A 21,420-nucleotide genomic window follows, 5' to 3' on the forward strand; every position below is an offset into this window, starting at 1 on the left:
TCAAATTTACAGAATTACTTCTGACATGGCGTAAAAAAAGAGAGAGTGAGAATTGGGATAGTTTATACATGTTGTTTTGTTCAAAATGAAATGGTCTGATGAGTTTTTGCCCACTATGTTGTTTAAATTATACGTGTCCAGCTCCGAGTCAAATCTAAGAAAAAAAATGAAATGCTTAGAGTCTCTTTTCATAATCATTAACTAAGTACTCTCTTCGTTCCCAAATATAAGTCTATCCAGAGATTTCAACACATGGCTACATATGAAGATACAACAAACATAATTAATAGATTCATAAACAACTGCCTCTTAAGATTTGATATATATAGAAAACACGGATCAGACCCTTATTATGAACCACATCGTTGATTTCTTCTCCTCTCTTGTATCGGCCAAATCTGACTCGGGCTACAGGACCGCCCCTTCCTTTCGGAACGATCGTGCCATGGTCTCTGCTGAGGAAAATGCTACTCTTATGATCCCTCTCTCCGAAGAGGAAATTTTTCTTGCCATCAACAAGGCCAATATCAATTCTGCTTCCGGCCCCGACGGCCTCTCTATCCCCTTTTTTAGGAAATTATGGCCTCAACTCCGGGCCCTTGTATGCGCGATCATCCAGGGATTTTGTTTGGGGACGGTTGACATTTCTAGGCTTAACTACGCAGTTATCACTCTCATCCCTAAAGTCAAGGGTGCGGATCTAATCTCGCAATTCAGACCTATTTCCCTAATCTACAACTTCGCAAAATTTCCAGCCAAAGGCTTCGCTACACGTCTTACTCCAGTTGCCCACCGTACCCTCTCCCCCTATCAATCCGCCTTTGTCAAAGGCCGATTCATCCTTGATGGGGTGCTTTGCCTCCAAAAATCATTCATGACATTCGCAAGGCTGGTAGTAAGGCCGTCATTCTCAAGCTGGATTTTGAGAAGGCTTACGACTCTGTTAGTTGGGGTTTCTTACGACAGGTTCTTTTGGCCAAGTGTTTTGATGGTGGCCTTGTACATAGAGTAATGCAAATGGTCTCGGCGGGCCATACTGCGATTTCAGTCAATGGGAGAACTAGCAATTTTTTTAGAAACTCCAGAGGCCTCAGGCAGGGTGATCCCGTTTCTCCTATCCTATTCAACTTCGTTGCGGATGCGCTCTCTAACATCATGCCCAGAGCCGCGTCGGCTGGACACATCTCCCCTGTTAGCTCCCACCTTATTCCGGAGGGTGTCACCCACCTCCAGTATCTATGTAGCCACCAAGACACAACGCGTCTCAATTCTGGACAGATCTTGTCAAGATCTGGCTGGTGTTTCAAGGCCTTGTTAAGTTTTTGGTCCACAATGGTAGGTCCACTAGGTTCTGGCTAGATTGGTGGTGCGGTCCAGCCACGTTAGCTGTCTCTTTTCCAATTCTTTTTCTTATTGCCCTAATCCCAAGATCTCAATCTCTGAGCTCTCTAACAACAATTGGGACCTTGATCTGCGTCGTTCTCTGTCTCCTAAAGAGTTGGTTGACTGGCAACGTCCTGTTGCCCTCTTCCTTGTGCTCTGGAAGGAGGAGGACTCGGTGGCCTTGCCCCACTCTGCGTCTGAGTATTTTCCTGTGAAATCATTATATGGCAAACTCATATCTGGATCGACCACTACCAAATTTAAGTGGATCTAGAGGGTTTGCATCCCTCCTAAAGTTAAGGTCTTCTTATGGCAAGCTTTCATGGGCGCCTTCTAGCAGCTGACCAAATTCGCAAGCGTAATGGTCCGAGATCTGATCTATGTGTTTTATGTGGCCAGAGAGAAGACATAACTCACAACTTCTTCAACTGTGTCTTGGCTAAGCTCTTTTGGTGTTGTATCAGATCTTGGCTTCATGTCTCTTGGAAACCTGCTTCCTTCTCAGAACTTCGTCTTTTGGCTTCTAACCTGGTTGGGGCCTAGAGAAGAATGTTCTGGGTGGGTTTCGCAGTGATGTGCTGGACCCTCTGGACGACTAGGAACAAGATTACCATTGAACACATTTTCCTGCTAAACCCGCTGATTTCTTATTTAAAACTTGCATATTTCTGCAGCAGTGGAGATTATTGACTAAGGAGGAGGATCGGGACGCTTTTGATGATATGGCTACCAGGATTCGAGCTACAGCTACCTCCCTTCCTCGAGTTCAGGCCGACGGTTAGGAGTTGATGGCCCTACTATTGTCGTTCCCGAGTCTCCAATTTGTGTGCCGTGTACTGGCCTGGGAGCCATGTATGTTAACTTCTGTCTGCCGTGTTTGGCGTTGATACTTTGTGGATGGTGTGTCATTTCGTTTGGCGTGGCTACGTTGTTGACTCTGCCTGGTGGCTTTATTTATAAAGTCGGGCTCTAGTCTTTTCTCTAAAAAACATATACGCATATTTATTAGCCCCTACTATATTTCTGCAGAATTAGTCGAGGGCGGTCTCTGTTCCCATGCGGCAGAGCGCGCGTCAGGCCGCCAATAGCTCTACGGTACCAGTGGCGCGGCGTGCCTCACTTAGGCTGGTGAAGGAGCTGGGTGGCCTGGGCCCCAAGGAGAGGATGACTATCAAGGCGGTCAAAGCTCTGGTTCGCCAGTTCGAGGGAGCTGCTCATGGAGGAGGACATCCTTGCCATTGCCAAGCTCACGCGTTTGGATGTGGAAGCCCTGCCTGCCATGGCTAGCCTCGCCGGCCCTGACGGCGCGGACGGAGGACATGCCTGATCATGTTAGTGCTTGTTAGTTGTAGGTTTAGTCTCCGGTGCCGTCCGGCCTTCTGTCGGATCGAGTTAGGTTTCATCATCATGTACTGTACTAGGGCTAGTAGGTTAGTTCGTCGCCAACATGTGTTTGGGCGCTACTGGTAGTTGTTGGCGTGACACGGTTAGTCAGGGCAAGTGTACTTTGATGTTCATCATCTTTATTAGTAAAATTAGCTTCCGAAGAAATCGCTCATTTCCAGATGAATGACGACCGTTGTTAGATCATGAGTTAGAATGTGCGGGGTCTGAATTCACCTGCAAAGGGGAGCCATGGTCTATGAAGTCGCACGGGCGCACAAGCTCACCATTCTCTGGCTCCAGGAGACAAAGATAGATGCCTGGACACCTGCCTTAGTTTGAGACATAGGCGGCCGTTCACGGGATGGCTGCACCGCCCTCCCGTCGATCGGGGACGTGCGGTGGGTCTGCCATCTTTTGGGAATCCTCTGTCATTGGCCTAGCCACCCACATGGCGGGACGCTTTTCCATCACTGCTCGGGCCACCATGCTGCACTCCAGTAGCGGTTTCTGGCTAACAACAGTTTATGGGCCGGCTGATGAGGCGAGGAAGGATGATTTCCTTCAGGAGCTGGCCGCGGATGCTCCACCCCGAGGGCAACCATGGTTGATATACTAGGATTTCAACATCATCTACGAAGCACGAGACAAGAACAATGCAATCACAAACAGGAGAATCATGGGAAAATTCCGGGCGGCGATCGATCGGGCGGGGCTAAGGGAGATAAAGTGAAAAAAAAAGAAGATTCACATGGAGCAACGAGTGTCAAAACCCCACTTCGGTTAGCACTGACAATTTTTCTGCACCACTGAATGGGAGGCTTTCTTCCCTTCGCACACGCTAATGGCGGCATCGACGACGTGCTCCGACCACTGCCCGCTGCTTCTGGCCAACGCCACTTCCCCTCGCAGAAAGGTTCATTTTCATTTTGAAAACTTTTGGCCGTGCTTCCCTCAGTTTCAGCAGACAGTGGCAAGGGCTCGGGAGAGGCCAATAAACCATGATTTATCTCTCGTAAGGATCAAAACCAAGATTCAGAGAACAGCGGTGGACCTGAAGATCTAGGGGAAGGCCGTATTGAGTGACGCAAAGCTGCAGTTCCAGCTGACGTTTGAACTTGTTATGCGGCTTGACGTAGCCCAGGAAAAGAGGGCGCTGACCCCGTCGGAATTCTAGCTCAAAAAGGCACTCAAGCTGTGGGTGGTCGGTCTGGCTGCGCTGGAACGTGAGCGAAAGAGACAAGCATCATGGGTAACTTGGCTGAAGGCCGGGGACGCAAAGACAACGTTTTTCAAAGCAAAAATCTGCTCGAGATGAAGGAAAAACTTCATCCAATATCTGCAACAGGGGGCACGCAAGCAATAGTTCATGAGGACAAAGCAAAATTGGTGCAAGATCACTTTGATTCTTTGCTAGGGCAGAGGGAAGCATGCCCGAGCACAATCAACTGGGATGAGCTCGACATGCCTGTGCTAGGGAACTGCGACATCGATAATCCTTTCTCTAAACCCGAGGTGTGGGCAGCAGTGTGTGTGTGTCGTTGGAAGAGAAGGCGTCGGGGCCGGATGGTTTCACGTGCACTTTCTTCAGGGCATGTTGGGGCAGGATCAAGGGTGACATTATGGTCGTGTTCAACAAGTTCCATTGCCTTGCCGCGGGGGATTTCCGACAAATCAACGAGGCAATGGTCACTCTGTTACCAAAGAAAAGCGAGGCTATGCAGATGGGGGATTTCCGGCCAATTAGCCTCATCCACTCGGTCGCCAAACTGATTGCTAAAGTACTCTCCATGAGGCTGGCGGGTGTCATCGATCAGCTGATTTCGCCAGCACAGAGTGCCATACAGAAGCGCAAGGGAATACATGACAGCTACATGCATGTCTAGAACACGGTCAAGCTACTGCACAGGACAAACAAAGCTCGCACTTCTGATGAAATTGGACATAGCCAAGGCCTTCGACAGTGTATCTTGAGAATACCTCATGGAACTTATGCACAAGCTCAGCTTCCCTGTGCGCTGGAGGGATTGGGTTGCTCTCCTACCGTCCTCGACGACTTCTTCATGCTTCTTGGATGGCGTCGAGGGTGCGCCCATCCTGCACAGGAGGTGGCTGCAGCAGGGCGACCCGCTATCGCCATTGTTGTTCATTCTAGCGATCGACCCGTTGCATAGACTAATCGAGACGGCATCGCGCGCAGGGTTGCTCCAACACATGCCGGTGGGCGCCGGTCTGCTTCATGTCAGCCTCTATGCTGATAACGCAGTCGTCTTCGTTAATCTAGTACGAGATGAGGTAGATAGGATTGTGGAGCTGCTGCAGGGATTCGACAATGCTTGGAGGCTACACCTCAACCACACCAAATCCACCGTCGTGCCAATTTGCTGCGGTGACATGGACCTGCAACATGTCCTGCTCAATTTCGGGGTCCAGATAGTTAGCTTCCCCATTCGTTACCTCGGGTTGTCGGTTACTCTTGGTCGAATCAAATTGGTCCACCTGCAATAAATACTAGATAGGATCCGAGCTTGGCTTGCCGGCTAGAAGGGGCGCCTCATGCCACTCTCGGGCCACCGGGTGCTTGTTAGTTGCGTACTCTCGGTGCTCGCGGCGTTCGTGATTACCGTCTTACGAGCTCCGACAAAGTTCTTCAAGGATGTAGACAAGGCACTGAGGAAGTTAATGTGGGCGCAGGACGAAGGGACTATGGGTGGCAAATGCAAGGTTAGCTGCCCGGTCATCACATCGCCGCTCGACAACGCTAGCCTGGGAATCCCAGACCTATTAAAGTTCATGCGTGCGCTGAGACTGCGATGGCTCTAGCTCGGCGTTGAAGCACCCTGATCGGCCAGGGGTGGGGTTGGGCATGCCATGTGATGGCAAGGACCAAGCACTCTTCTCCTCCGCTACATTCGTCTCCATCAGAACCGACAAACAAGCGAAGTTTTGGCACTGCCACTGGTTAGGGGACCGGCCGCTGCTGCTGCAGTTTCCCGACGTGTTCAGACACTCCAGCCGCAAGAATCGAACTGTAGTGGCAGCTCTGCAGTAGGATCACTGGATTCAAGACCTCCAGCACGGCGACATCACCGGCATCCTGCCGTAATTCGTCTCCATGTCGAGGCTGATCAGGACAGCGAGCATCATGCTGCAGGACGACACGGCTGACAAGATCGCCTGGACGGTCGGAGGCGGCGCTGAATACTACGCGCGGCCGGCATTGCCGACCAGCCACGGACGAAGCTCAGGTCCCTGGTTTGGAAGACCTGGGCGCCCGACCACACGAAAATGCTCAACTGGTTGTTGCACCACAACTTGTTGTGGTGCAACGATCGTCTCTAGCGTCGGGGGTGGGAAAACAGATACTTTTGTGCTCTATGCAATAGGAGCCTGGAGTCATCGGTGCATTTGTTCTGGGAGTGCCCGTTCGCTCAGGTGATCTGGGCACAAGTGGCGTCTTGGAGGGGGTGCGAGGCTCAAACCAGATGTGCAGACCTAGGGGAGGTCCACGATGGAGCTCGTCAGCTGCATGGTGGACAGGGCAGCCCCAGGAACACGAAGAGGGAGGAAGACGATGTTGGCCATGGCTATCTAGCGCATCTGGTTGCGGAGAAATGGTTGCACCTCTAGAGAGTAGATCCCAAGCTCCATGAAAGTGATAAATACAATCAGGAGTGACTTAGAGCAATGGCGACTTGCCGGAGCAAAATGTCCAGCGCCCTCGTTCGGGGACCCGATGTGAGTAGTAAACATTTTGTGCAGAGAAATAGAAGGCACCCCTTCTATTGTCCCTTTGGTCGTTTGGCGCAAATTTTCCCTGCCTTTGTCCCTCTGGACAAAAACTTTTTGTAATCCCCCTCTAAATTAATGAAAAGACAGTGATATGCTGGATCTTTCAAAAAAAATGCGGGATCCTATACAACACGTAGGTCACCCGCTAGCACCCCTTTCAGCATATGGGCCGGCCCGTTTTGCGACTTATTTCGCCATCGATTTTTGGAAGGTTCTAGAACCTTCCCAGAACCGGCTTTTTTATTTTTTTATGTTTTCTATACTGGTTTTTCATTTTTCTTTTCTTTTCAATTTTTTTCTTTCTTTTCTTATTTTTTCTTTTGTTTTTCCTTTTCCTTTTTCTTTTTCGTTTCCTTTTTCTTTTCTATTTTCTTTTTCTTCACTTTTTGACTATTTTTCAAATTCGTTAACACCTTTTTTATTCATCGAATTCAAAAATGTTCAACCATGTAAAAAAATGTTCAACAATCCAATAAATGTTCATCGGATTCAATTTTTTGTTCATCAGTTGTAAATTTTTTTCATAAAATTTCAAAATTTGTTCATTGAACTAAAAGAATGTTCATCGGATTATTTTTTGTGTTCATTGTTTTCAAAAAATGTTCGTCACATTCAAAATTTGTTCATCATTTTTTTCAAAAAAATGTTCATCAATTTCAAAATTTGTTCATAATTTTTCCAAAAAATGTTCATCAAATTAAAAAAGTGTTCATCAAATGCCAAATTTGTTCATCGATGTTCAAAATATGTTGATCAAATTCAAAATAGGTTCATTCCTTTGAAATCATGAACATTTTTTGAATTCAAGAAATGTTTTTCAATTCAGTGAACATTTTTTAATTCCATTAGCATTTATTATTTTGCAAACATTATTTCAAATCATAAACAATTTTTGAATTCACAAACATTTCACAAGTTGTAACTTTTTTGAAATCCCGAATTAGTCTCGCAATGGAAAACAATTTTTTTTAAAAAGATGCTTCCGCTTTCCCGCCCCACACATGGGTTGGCCCATGAGGGAGCATGGGGAGGGGTGTACGCGCTTGGTCTCTGCCCCCCCCCCCTCCCGTTCTTCGTCCTCGTGTGAGAGAGTTACTAAAGGGCTCATTTTACTGTCCTAGGAGCTCTCTAAACCCTAAACCCTAACCTGATTCAACATATGCTATATCATACAGATGAGCTTCAATCTGTCTACTTTGATGGTTTCTGGGTGTGTCAGTAATTACCGTTGGTAGTGACCTAATTATAATGGGAAGAACAATCATTAGGGCCAAGGCCTAACAACTGATATGGACATCTATACCCGTCAGTGGAGTGACTTACGACAATGCCGACGATTTGTTGTTGCTCGTGAGAGGCTACGTTACCAATAAAAGATTTTTTTGCCTATTAGTGTTGACGGTAAAAGAACCAATTCAGCATACACCGCATTTCATCCACATTCATGGCTTAGGAGCAGCTGCATTAATTTGTAGATCTAAAGATATAACAAACATAATTAATAGATTCATAAACAATTGCCTCTTAAGATTTGATATACATAGAAAATATGAAAAATATGCTTTTCAAGGACTGTATTTTGCGATCCAACAAAACTTCTTTTGGTGACCTCAACTACCACCTACCCGGGTTTTTTTTCCGCAAAAAGGAAAAAACAAACTAAAGTAGAACATTCCTAGGAAAATATAACTCTACTCATGATTTACCTACAGACTGTGAATCTCAACATGGAGACATGGACGGTTTATAGCATTGGCTTAGGCCTAAACAACCTCATACAGATGTAGTACTAAAACCAGAAAATTAAATGCTTTTTTAAACACGGTTTTTATCAGACATAATAATAATGCACTAATATATGAGACATCAATATGTAGCCGCTTGTGTGTATGAATTAGCAATAACTGTAAGACCCTGATTGGACTGCCGTATTTCCTCTAAATACACCTGTAAAGAAATACAGATATCACTTTGTTGTTTCGTTTCCAGCCGAAATTTGTTGGGCGGCCGGTACATGTGTAAAATAAATACCCCTCATTTAATTTCAACCATTCCAAATGCGGCCTACTCCCTACGTCCTTTGAAGAGTGTACTTTTAACTTTGTTGAAAAGTCAAACATTTTTATGTTTGACCGTATTTATACAATAATGCACCAACATTTATGTCATTAAATTAGTAGCATTAGATTTATGATAAAATATATTTTCATCATATACTTATTTGGTTTCATAAACATTGATATATTTTTGCACAAACTCGGTCAAATATTGAGATAGTTTGATCCTCCAACAAAGTTGGAAGTACACTCTTTAAAGGACGGAGGGAGTAAGTGTTTTTAATAGCGCATCAATTTGATCAGACATAATGATAATAGAAAAATGCACTAATATACCCGTCATCAATATATAGCCGTTTGAGTGCATGAACCATAGGGGCATTGCTCTTTCAGTTGGCCTTGGAGCTTCTTTGAAGGACAAATACTACCTTGTGAAGTGATCACCACTAACCCGTGGAGATTATTCAAGGGATTGATGTATCTGCAGATTTGATTTGGTCTGGATATATATTGCCCTCCACGTTCATGCACCCACCCAAACTGCAATATCATGTGGCTTGTTTATAGTTACATCTCCGGCCGTCTCGGGAATTTTTAAAATAAAATAAAAACCATACTGACCTCACATGAACCAGGAATACTTGTATTCCGGACAAGCAAATAAATTTACTTGTGCCGGACATCAACAAACCAGAAAGTCAACTTGACATACATGATAAACAAAACTTGGTCAGCAGTTACCTGTGACGCCAAGCCTGATTGATAGGCGGACGCTCCATGCCAATCAATCCTACATACATAGTAGGAGTAACAGAGAGATTATGTTGTTAAATAATACATCAAAGCAAATGGCGTTAGAAATTAAGTGTTAGTTTCTAGTTTAACGGCATGTAACATCATTCTGTTAGTCAGCGTCCCTGGCAAATTAATCTTCTCCAACTTCACTTGATTCATTCAGATTTCATCTGTCCCCTCTGAAATTACCGTCACATTCATGCAGTATGAATTTCTGTTTACAGAATTACTTCTGACATGGCGTAAAAAAGGAGAGTGAGAATTGGGACAGTTTATACATGTTGTTTTATTCAAAATGAAATGGGCTGATGAGTTTTTGCCCACTATGTTGATAAAATTATACGTGTCCAGCCGATGGAGCTCCGAGTCAAATCTAAGAAAAAAAAATGAAATGCTTGGAGTCTCTTCTCAATAATCATTAGTTAAGTGCTATCCAAGTCAAAACCAAGAGATGCAGCTATCCCACTAACTTTCTTTTTTCTCAACCATGCTTTCGGCACCCTTAATTATTTCCCCCTCTAAAGTCAATACATTCAAAAGAATATTAGAGGAAAAAAAATACAAGAACTCTGCACGACCTACATTTGTCAACTTCTGCGAGGCATAATGCTACCCTATAAAATGTCATCAAAGTTCTTGACCTGAAACAACACAGACGCATCAATCTTTCTCTCTACCCACCTAAGCAGCAGGCAAAGCCAGTAGCTTACAATCGTCAGTCCCAAATCAGCGTCACTGCAACGACATGGCAAGAACTCGCCTCGCAGCGTTTCTTATCGGCATGGCGAGCTTCTTCTCCGTCGTTGCCGGCCAACTCCGACCAATGCCTGCGGGTGGCCTTTCCGGTGATCTCTTTGCCCTAGGAATCGCCTCTAAAATCCGCACCGACTGCAACTCAACGGCGAGCGCGTCGTCAGACTTTGGCCGCATCATGGAGGCAGCCCCGGAAGCCGTTCTACACCCTGCCACGCCCGCCGACATCGCCGCGCTCATCCGGTTCTCCGCGTCCTCGCCAGTGCCATTCCCCGTGTCACCACGCGGGCAGGGCCACTCCGTCCGCGGGCAGTCTCTCGCTCCGGGCGGTGTCGTCGTCAACATGCGCACGCTTGGGCGCGCTCACCACCGCATCAACGTGTCCGCGGACTACGTCGATGCCGGCGGCGAGCAGCTGTGGGTCGACGTCCTCCGCGCGACACTGAAGCACGGCCTCGCGCCGCGCGCGTGGACGGACTATCTGCAACTCACCGTCGGCGGCACGCTCTCCAATGCTGGCATCGGCGGGCAAGCATTCCGGCATGGCCCGCAAATCGCCAATGTGCACGAGCTTGACGTGGTTACCGGGACGGGTGAGATGGTGACATGCTCACGTGACAAGAGGAAGGACCTGTTCTTCGCGGCGTTGGGTGGGCTGGGCCAGTTCGGGATCATAACTCGGGCTCGGATCGCTCTCGAGTTGGCCCCAAAGCAGGTGCGCTGGGTCCGACTTGCCTACTCAGATGTGGTTGCGTTCACCAGAGACCAGGAGCTGCTCATTTCTAAGCAGGCTAGCGAAGCCGGCTTCGACTATGTCGAAGGCCAAGTCCAGCTTAACCGGACCCTAACCGAGGGCCCCAAGTCAACGCCCTTCTTCTCCGAAGCCGATATCAACAGGCTTGCTGGCCTCGCATCCGTGACTGGCTCCGGCGCGATCTACTTCATCGAAGCCGCCATGTACTATGATGAGACGACCGCCCCATCTGTCAACCAGAAACTAAAGATGGTGCTAGCTCAGCTGAGCTTTGTGCCTGGGTTCGTGTTCACCAAGGATGTGACGTACTTCCAGTTCCTCGACCGCGTGCGCGTGGAGGAGGCTGAGCTTCGGTGGGCTGGCGTGTGGGATGTGCCACACCCATGGCTGAACCTTTTCGTCCCCCGGTCACGCATTCTCGACTTTGACGCTGGGGTGCTCAAAGGCATCCTCGGGGGTGACAACCCAGTCGGACTCATCCTCATGTACCCTATGAACACGGCCAAATGGAACTCCCAGATGACGGCGGTGACGCCACCCACTGGCGAGGACGTATTCTACACTGTGGGACTTCTTCGGTCGGCTCTATCCGCCGATGAACTAGAGCGGCTACAGAGGGAGAACCAATCAGTGCTGGCATTTTGTGACAAGGAGGGCATCGAGTGCAAGCAGTATCTGCCATACTACACATCACAAGATGGATGGCGGCGACATTTTGGGGCCAAGTGGAGCAACATCGCTCAGCTCAAGGCCAAATATGATCCCCACGCGATAATGTCACGGGGGCAGAGAATTTTCCCCTTGCCAAGTGTGCCAGCGGCAAGCACGGCAACCACATAGTTAGTGCAGACACTGCTGACATTTCCTCCATTAGATACGCTCATATGTCTAACAATATATAGCAGAATTTTTTGGTGTATTGACTGTACAAAGATTGTCTTTTGGTAGAATGTTTCCAGAATTTTGAAAATAGGAGGTAAAGATTGCGAAAATGCCGTTTGGTGGCCGCGCACCATGAAGGCCGAAATCTGTGTCGTCTGCTGTTGTCTTGATGAGCGCCACGCAACCAGCCCGCTGCCGTATTTCAGCGTCACACCCTTTTTACTATCCCGTATTGCTAGTAAATAAACAGACGACAGCTCATGTAGACGAATCAGGACAGCAGGGCCGCATAGTTCAAAGGGAAGGAGTCACGGGAAAGTACATGGGATTGATTCAGTCGTCATGTTCCTACCTGTGCGAAGCCGAGAGCCGTTTTAGTCGATCGTTGTGAGAATCCTGCCGTTGCCAAAGGCAGTTCTTCTATCTATAGCAGCGACCCTGTCTAGAACAGCCACATCCATTCCCAACTCAAACCCAACTCCATCCATGGCGTCTTCCTCTTCATCGGAAGGATCCAGGAACAGGCGTCATCTGCCGCTCATCATGTGCCCAGATTGCAGAGAAGCTTGCGTCGAGACCAACATCAGTGGCAAAGAAAATTGGCGTGCAAACTGAAGATGCGAACAATAGGTGTTTTTTGTCTATGCAAATGCACACCACAATATTCAGAAAACAATGACGACCACGTGATTCACAAACAAGGAGTGGAAATATTTTGCAAACACGAAGTGTTCAAACTAGGGGAGAGCTGCTCACAGCCATACCACATTTTTAGTGTATTTTCTGGATTCAGAAGAATCTGATGACAATATGATTCAGAAACAAGGGTTGGAAGATTTCCAAACTGAAAAAGTTAAACTAAATGTCACCTGCTCACAGCAACACCACAATTTCAGTGCATTACATCTTTTTTTTGCCAATTTGAGATTACTTTTACCACGCTTGCCGCATTGCAGTGTATTACATCATTTAACCAAGGACTCGGCAACAGTGTCACAACACACAAAACAAATCACACCCATAGCAGCATTATAGTGCAAACTTGACAAATGTGGATTTTCTAGAGTAAACAAACTGAACTTTTAGACACAGGCTATTCTAAAATCCATCTCGAAAGTCTGGTTGGGGCATGTGTTCCTCCTATGACCTCGTAAGCTGCATCTGGAGCATCGAGGCGACTTCCTCGGCGCCTTTGGAAGATCTTCTCGTTGCGGACATTGGTACTCTTCCGACCTTGACCTTTGTAGATAGAACAGAACCTAGACCTCTTAGCTGGTTGCTCATATGGTGCTTTGTCGCCAATTGTGCTAGGGCGTCCAGCTGGTCTTAGTTGCATCATTTTCTGGTTGCTCGCGGTTAAGCTTCCCACATAGATTCTTCAGAGACCTTTTGGTGAACGTCACCTCTTTCACTGATCCAAAAAAACTGCCCACAACACTGTAAACCTTGCTTATGCTTACATTGCTTTCCCTCAGCTGTTTCAGAAGGTCCTCTGTGTGTCTATCTATCTGCCGATGAGACTTCCAGTGTAATTTCTCCATACAGTTGACAGAAAGTTTATGGTTGTGCTCTGCCCTGTGTTCGCAAACGTACCATCCTTTGTCATCTGACCTGAGGATCCTCATCATGGCAGTACACCCAAAAAGTGTGGAATGCCTGTTTGATTGCAACGGTTTACCCTGTGCAAGGATTCAAAAAAATTGCGTAAGTTTTTCTTCATATTCAACAGCTTGTTCAAGAAATCTAATACATAAAACATTCAGTGCAGCTTTTACGTTATGAGTGCTTTACTGCTTATTGCACACGCGCACACAATTTCCTGCATGCATTTTTTCAGATGGACGTTCAACCGGCTTTTAGCATATCTGACACCAAACCCAGTCTCCCACGAGTACAAATTGTAAAAGTGGTAAGCTTCTTCGACCGAGCAAAACTTGATCCCAGTACAGGATTAATAACAGTAGCAGCTTTCTTTTCTGCAGCACGCATCGAAGCCTCGAGCACAGGGACTCGGCCTGGATTCCTTTCCCTCTCATCGGACGCTTTGCCAATCCTAATCTTGTAAGTAGTTTTTAGTCCATTGTTGCATACACATTTCGGTCAGGTGTATCTAAAAAAATGACGATAAGTAGCTAAAAATATTAATCCAGAGTTCCAGACACACCCCCAAAAATCAACCGAGGATAACTAACTACTAACTAGTAATTCCAAGCAAGCAATAATCTATCATCTAAGCAGTGTTCTTTTCATTAGCTACGAATTTAATTACCTTCAAGACCAGCAGGCATTAGCTATGAATTTAATTACATTCAAGACCAGCAGGGAGCCTTTTAAGTTGGAGACCACGCCCTCTGCATCTCCATCTTGTCTGATCAGTGTATTGCTGACATCCTCATGAGCCAGATCGTTTGAATCGGCAACAACCTCGCTAGCTACGCGGCGTGTGAAGCAGTCCCCACATTGCCTCTTCAACGCGCTGGCCAGAACTGCACTGCTCTCCATCACAGTCAACAAATGTGGGATCAGTGGAAATCAGGTCTTCGCAGTCCGCGCGAGCTTCATCGATTGAAGCAACCACGGACTGGACAGTAGCCACATCTCCTCCCAACAAATCCCCGGCGACGACCCTAGGAATGAAACTGCAACGAATCACGGGAAAATCATATCGTCAGATTCAATGCCCCGGGGAGAGTGGAACCGGACAACACTAGCTTAGCACAGGCAACAAGCGTTACAGCCATAACTTACTCATAGCACTAGCACAAGACCATATAGGGAAAGATCATGCTTCGGTTTCCTCGAAGAAGAACTCGAGCCCATCCATGGCGAACCATCGCACGCCCAGCTGCCGCCGCAAGGGGATTAATGCTCTGGTGAGGAAGGGAAACTTGCTCACTGTGTCGAAGTAATTGCAAAGCTATCTGCAGCGAACAGATGGCCCAATCTAAAGATTATTAATTACCCACCAGCCCGCGCTTACCTGTGCCATGTTCAAACCAGCCCAGTTGGTACACAAGTGCGTAGGCCCGTGTATAAACACAGCACGGGAGGCCATGGCACCGATGTATTTGCAATTAATGGTGTGTGTATAAGAAAATGAAAAATAAGCAGCACACATCACAGCGCTATTACACACGGGCCAGATTTCGGCCTCCATGGTGCGCGGCCACCAAAATGCCTCTCTCGTAAAGATTGTAAAATTTTAAATTTATACAATAGTATTTCAGAAGACGTCTCCACACTTATTTGGAAATATGTTAAAACACACTTTATATTAAATCAATGTTTCAAATTTGTTACACCTGTTGAAGTTGTTTTGACAACTCTACGTCTAGTTGGAGGGGCTAAGATTTAACTTCCAAGACCAATGTCTCCACCTTGTTCCCCTTGAGGTAAAATCACTTAGACCGGGCGAGGAAAAACATATTTACTTTAATAAATGTCCAAAAATAAGATTTTGGGGAAAGTTTACATAACCCAATCATGGTACACATACTGTGGGTTGTGGCAATGTTGTAGTCAAAGTGGAAGGCTTGTACATGACTAAGATATTGAGTACCTTCCGTTCTTGTTTATAGCTGATCTGATGATGGTGCTTCACTACAAAGTACTCGAATTTAGTGGGCACCACTAATGATAATATCATTCTTTCCGGGAGCTGCTGATATTTTTTTGAAACTGGGCAAAAGATTTGCCACTTTCATTGATTAAGAAGAAGGTTTAGAGTATTTTTGGCCAAAGGCCGAATTACAAGACGTCACTCTCGCAGCACTATAGTACTCAAATATTTGGCCCCTGCAAGGCACCAACACTTTGAAACATCTTTGATTCTTGCAACCAGAACCCCAACCGACACTGCGGTGTTACGGAAGACGCGTGCATTCCTCTCGTTCCAAATTTCCCACGAGATCAACATAATAAGAGACATCATCGCCCGGCGAGACTGCGACGGGTTGGAGTCAATGAGGTTCCACCAGGCTTTCACCGAATGGACCGTCACCCAAGATGTAGGGTTCACATCAACCAAGCCAAGCCAAGATTTGATCATTTCCCAAACTCGAACTAGCGGCATTGGAAAAGGAGGTGAGCCGCGGTTTCCTGAACTTGCTTGCAAAGGGGGCAGCGATCACAGTTAGGCCATCCACGGCGTTGGAACCTGTCGGCTGTTCATATCCTATTATTGATCACAAGCCAAGCAAAGAATTTGCATTTAGGGGGAGCCCAGATCTTCCACACCAACTGTTGCATGTTGGAGTCAACTAAGCCCAGGAACTGGACCTTGTAGGCCGAGGACGCGGAGTAAGAGCCATCATTAGAAAGCTTCCAAGAGATAGAATCAGCCACGTCGGGGTTGAGGTGCACCACAGATAATTTCTTCCAAAGGTTGACGAACTCGGTCAGGTGTGTAGCGGAGGTCATCCCATCTGTTTTGACTTGAGAGACCTAGAAGTTATTATTCAAAGCCTTCTGAACCGAACATCCCCTTCTTTTTGATAGGTCAAAAATCTTTGGGGCGATGTCTTTGGGTCTCATGCCATCTAGCCAAGCAGACTCCCAGAAGGAAGCACGAATACCGTTGCCAAGTAACACCTTGGTGGCAGCGGCAAAAATGTTTTTATCATTCTCATCAAAGGGGGTACCCAAGCAAACCCACGGCTTCACCGGATCCAACCATTCTGCCCAAAGCCACCGGATACGAAGCGCGGACGCAAACTTCCTCAGATTTAGGATACCTAGCCCCTCATGGACCTTGGACTTGAAGACATGTACCCAATTGATCTTGCATTTGCCACCAGTGACCTTGTCACAACCAACCCAAAGGAAAGCACGCCGAAGAGAATCAATCTTTTCCAGAACCTCAATTGGAAGGTTTAACACTGTCATATAATATATGACAATGGCCGTGATGACAGACTTGACCAGCACAACCCTTCCCGGAGAAGCCATTAGCATGCCCAACCATGGAGAAAGCTTGGACGCAATCTTGTCCTCCAGGGTCTGGAAGTGAATCCTATTCAACCTCTTGACCGACAAAGGCAATCCAAGGTACTTCATCGGGAAGGTAGATCGATTAGCCGAAAAGGAATGCAGAATATCATCAAGGTCCAAGTGATCACATCTGATGGGGGCAACCATGCTTTTAGAGCAGTTCATGATTAGACCAGTGACCTCACCGAAACAGGCAAGGGTTTCCGCAAAAAAATTGACCTCGGATTTAATTGGCGCAAGAAAACCGCCGCATCGTCCACGTATAAGGAGGCACGGATAACCATCGCATTTCCATCAAGAGGGTGTAACTTGCCTTGCTCAGTGGCCTTTTGAAGGATGTGATGCAGAGGGTCAATATTGAAGGTTGCAAGTCTGTTAATCAATCGCCTAACCAATTTTCGTTCTTTAGCTACAAGTTTAACTCATAAAACTAAAGTATGATTGTTGCCCGAGATAATGCTGCTAAGAATTTGAAAGTACTGCATTTCTCCCATTGTTGTGACTTGGCAAAATGTTCTTACTTTTAGAAGTAGAACTTGCAGTTCACTAAAGCATGCTTACTAGCAACTGCTTGTGTTTACACCATGTGTTGTTTTGTTCACTCACTACTAATGTGTTGGTCTCATCCTTATAATGTTCAGATATATGGGGCTTTGTTCGTCATCATTCATTCGGATAAGGGTGGACAGGGAAAAACATATTTCACTGTTCTGAACGAGCAGTTTCCTGCAAGCCTCAAGGATGATGACGAGGACGACCTCGAGATGGTCTGCGCGATACAGCTCTGTTTCTCGCACTACTACTCCAGTGAGTCCACTCATGATCCTGTTCCACTCGTGATCCAATTTGGAAGTACTGATTACTACTCCCCGTCCGAAAATACTTGTCCTCGAAATGGATAAAATGAATGTATCTATAACTAAAGTAAGTCTATTTTTTTTGCGCATAACTAAAGTAAGTCTAGATACATCCATTTTTGGGACAAGTATTTCCGGACGGAGGGAGTATCATGTGGTTATACTTTGAAAACTAGAATGAGACAACAACATGAAAGTGCTGCTCCTTGCTCCAATCACATACTTAAATGTTGTGAACTATAGGTTATCACTACGCTACTGAACATCCGTACAGAGACTCCAAATAGTCAGGTTTTGTGCGTCGTGGCGCTCGGGCGCCGGGCGGACAAGGGCCTCGCAGAGGTTTCAGGGGAGGACATGCTGGAGTTTGTCAAGCAAGAGCTTGGCATCGGGGCCGGTGTCGGTACCGGCCGGAGCTCAGTGAAGCGCATGCCTGAGGTTAGGCTGCGGAAAAGTAGATATTCAGGATCTGTAGTTACAGTACGCGGCCGCCGCCTTTATCTTCTGCGGTGTCTCCCGCTTCCATCAGGATTTATGTGGATCCACATGTATGTGTACTATTGTACCATAGATGCTAATTTTTCCTGTTAATTGGATATAAGCATGTGAAGTCATTGTGTATAATTGTATGTGAATTGGGGATGTATGGTGTGCCAGGAATTTATGCCATGGTTGAAATTGCATTTTTCTGTGATGTATGGTGTGACAAAGTTATACCATTTACATTGCGAAATAAGCCATAAGATAAAGAAATAATGTTTGAAGTATCCTTGCCTGATGTGGTTAAACTCCATGGTATGTAAATCCTTGAAAAATATATTAATTAACCTACTAGGGTCAAGCTACTAAATCAAAGTAGTTATTGAACTTGGTGATTGTTCGTTACATGTTGCTTCGTTCAACTTGGTGAATGTTTTCTTCAAATTTCTGATTTTTTTCTTAATATTGTTTACTAAAATTTCTGATTTTTTCTTAATATCGTTTACTAATATGGCTCCTTTGTGTGTGTGTTTGTGTGTGTGTGTGTGTGTGTGTGAGAGAGAGAGAGAGAGAGAGAGAGAGAGAGAAAGATTTATCTGATCCAATAAAAAATTAGAGCCATGCGTTCGTAAGAAAAGCACATTATAAAATATAACATAAATACATGGGTAAGTGTTTGAATTCAAAGTATGTGTGGGTGGTCGGATTAGGGAGGCGGTGGTAGTGGGTGGAGGAGGAAGAAGAACAAGAATGTTAAGTTTATTGATCAATGTATTTCTTCTCATAAGCTTTGCGGTTCAGTGTTATGAAGGTGCAACTAGCCATATCTTGTTAAAAAATTGTAATTTTGGCAAGCATGGAACGACATCCTCAAGCAGTCGTATATCGATTGATTGCAAGGACAGGCTGTCTGAAAAGTTTCTTCCTAATCAGCAAGGTAGTTTGCCATAATGCAATACAAACAATTAGTATTTTGCAAGTGCAGTCATACCATCGCTTGCTTTTGAATACTGCACTTTGGTTGCATCTTTGCAATTAAAAGTGACACATAGGTTTCTAGGCAGTATAAGGCCCTGTTTGTTTGGACTTTTGCTTATGTTTTTGCAGCCTTTTCACTTTGGCCAAAAAGCCATAAAAGCTCCTAAATAGGTGCTTTTAGAGCTTTTCTGGCTTTTGGAGCTAAATATTGTTATATTGATTCATCAAAAGCCATAAAAGCTTCAAAAGCACCTATTTAAGAGCTTTTGTGGCTTTTTGGCCAAAATAGAAAAGCTGCAAAAGCAGAAGCAAAAGCTCAAACAAACAGGGCCTAGACCTTTTGCTACGGCCTCCCTTACGGATGATGGTGTAAACTTGTTTCAAGATGCCTGCACTACGTAATGTCATGGGCATGAGTGCATTATTTGGAGGACAGTCAATGTTGTACTGTCTGATCATGTGTGGGTTATGAATCTTGTTCCTGCTAAAATACCGTTGTCACTTGGGGTAGTAAATGACATGCACCTGATTGGAGTTTATCATGACTGGTAAGTATGGATAACTAATTTTCTTATCTTATGCAAATTACACACAATTTCATTATCTTGCTTGCTCATGTGCATATTCTTCCATTGGTTGAATAGGGATTTCTAGGGGTAATTTCAATCGACATTTGTATATGAGCTTATCTTAGTTCTTTTAATATGTGTGTATATATTCACTTTTGTATATCAGAGATAAAAACTGAGACTTCATGTGATGCTTTACAAATGTCGATTGACAAAGCTTTTTGATGAACTAGACTGAAACTCATTGAGTTTTACACAATCAAATGAGATGCATATAAATAATTGTTCTCCTTTATATATTTGATAATACAAAAGTTGAATTTCTATGTATGCTTACTTCTGCGGAGTATGAGAGAGATGAAGATGGATTGTCAATGTTAAAAAAGAATTCATCGATAAAAGTGTCGAGGCGGTACCGTTAGAAGGGGCCAAAAATTCACCGAGTTTTATACAACAATGAACAAAATTAAAAGGACCATAGCAACGCCATGGGCATTCTACTAGTTTCCCAATAAGTACTGAAATTTTATTATATTAATTTAAATTTTACAACATTTACCTCCTATTTACAAAATTCTCGAAACATTCTACCAAAAGACAATCTTTGTACAGTCCATACACCCAAAAGTTCTCCTATATATTGTTAGACATATGAGCGTATCTATGAAGGAAATGTTAGCGGTGTCTTCACTAACTATGTGGTCGCCGTGCTTACCGCTGGCACACTTGGCAAGGGGAAAATTCTCTGCCCCCGTGACATTATCATGTGGGGATCATATTTGGTCTTAAGCTGAGAGATTTTGCTCCACTTGGCCCCAAATGTCGCTGCCATCCATCTTGTGACGTGTAGTGTGGCAGATACTGCTTGCTCTCGATGCCCTCCTTGTTGCAAAATGTCAGCACCGATTGGTTCTCCCTCTGCAGACGCTCTAGTTCATCAGCGGATAGAGCCGATCGGAGAAGTCCAACGGTGTAGAATGCATCCTCGCCGGTGGGTGGCGTCACCCCTGTCATCCGGGAGTTCCATTTGGCCGTGTTAATAGGGTACATGAGGATGAGCCCGACCAGTTTGTCAGCCCCGAAGATGCCTTTGAGCACGCCAGCGCTGAAGTCGAGAATGTGTGACCGGGGGACGAAGAGGTTCATCCATGGGTGTGGCACATCCCATACGCCAACCGACCGAAGCGCAACCTCCTTCACGCGCATGCAGTCAAGGAACTGGAAGTAGGTCACATCCTTGGTGAACACGAACCCGGGCACAAAGCTAGCACCATCTCTAGTTTCTGATCGACGGATGGGGCCGCTCCAAAGAAGGGGCCACTTGGTCGGCTTGTAATTGCATTGGACAGAGGTGATGCAAGTTGGGCGGAATTCTGCTGCAATTAACTCTAGTTTTCGGCCATGAAATCGGGCTCCGTAATCTAGGTCTAGCTTCAAAACAAGATTAGCGCTAACAATTAGGTATGCAGAGTCACATCCTGATGCTGCCAGACCATGGACATTTCACCCGCCACAAGCTACTAGGACAACGCGAGAGGTGATGGAGGACATCACCACAATAGGCAGGCGCATCTACGAGCTTCTTTGGAGCGGCTTCAATGAGGACATCGATCGCAAGCTTGAGGACCAGCGAAGGAGACCATCAAGGAGGTACGTAAGATATTCGACGAAAGTTCAGCCAAGTTGGACAACCTTTTCGCGAAGGTCGACGACGTCAACGACGACCTCAACTATGATATCGGGCAAAT

General features: G+C 45.7%; 1 protein-coding gene, 1 long non-coding RNA gene and 1 pseudogene across 2 annotated transcripts; 1 reads left to right on the forward strand and 2 right to left on the reverse strand.

The window, feature by feature from the left end:
* Positions 1–10,144: 10,144 nt before the first annotated feature.
* Positions 10,145–11,783, forward strand: LOC119326022 (cytokinin dehydrogenase 7-like). The gene has a single exon (XM_037599732.1). The coding sequence runs from the start codon at positions 10,156–10,158 to the stop codon at positions 11,755–11,757; it is 1,602 nt and encodes a 533-aa protein (XP_037455629.1). The 5' UTR covers positions 10,145–10,155; the 3' UTR covers positions 11,758–11,783.
* Positions 11,784–12,737: 954 nt separating this feature from the next.
* On the reverse strand, positions 12,738–14,667 carry LOC119326171. Its single transcript, XR_005157833.1, has 3 exons — positions 14,548–14,667; positions 14,069–14,438; positions 12,738–13,478 (listed from the first exon to the last, which is right to left on the reverse strand). It is a non-coding gene; the product is annotated as an uncharacterized LOC119326171 (long non-coding RNA).
* Positions 14,668–20,366: 5,699 nt separating this feature from the next.
* On the reverse strand, positions 20,367–21,174 carry LOC119321114 (annotated as a pseudogene).
* Between the last annotated feature and the right edge of the window lie 246 nt (positions 21,175–21,420).

This window comes from Triticum dicoccoides, chromosome 6B (assembly GCF_002162155.2).
Source record: "Triticum dicoccoides isolate Atlit2015 ecotype Zavitan chromosome 6B, WEW_v2.0, whole genome shotgun sequence".
In the NCBI taxonomy this organism is placed as follows: domain Eukaryota; kingdom Viridiplantae; phylum Streptophyta; class Magnoliopsida; order Poales; family Poaceae; genus Triticum; species Triticum dicoccoides.

Bases quoted from the DNA above. Each gene is read 5' to 3' on its own strand.
- LOC119326022 (XM_037599732.1), top strand. From the start codon at position 10,156: ATGGCAAGAACTCGCCTCGCAGCGTTTCTTATCGGCATGGCGAGCTTC.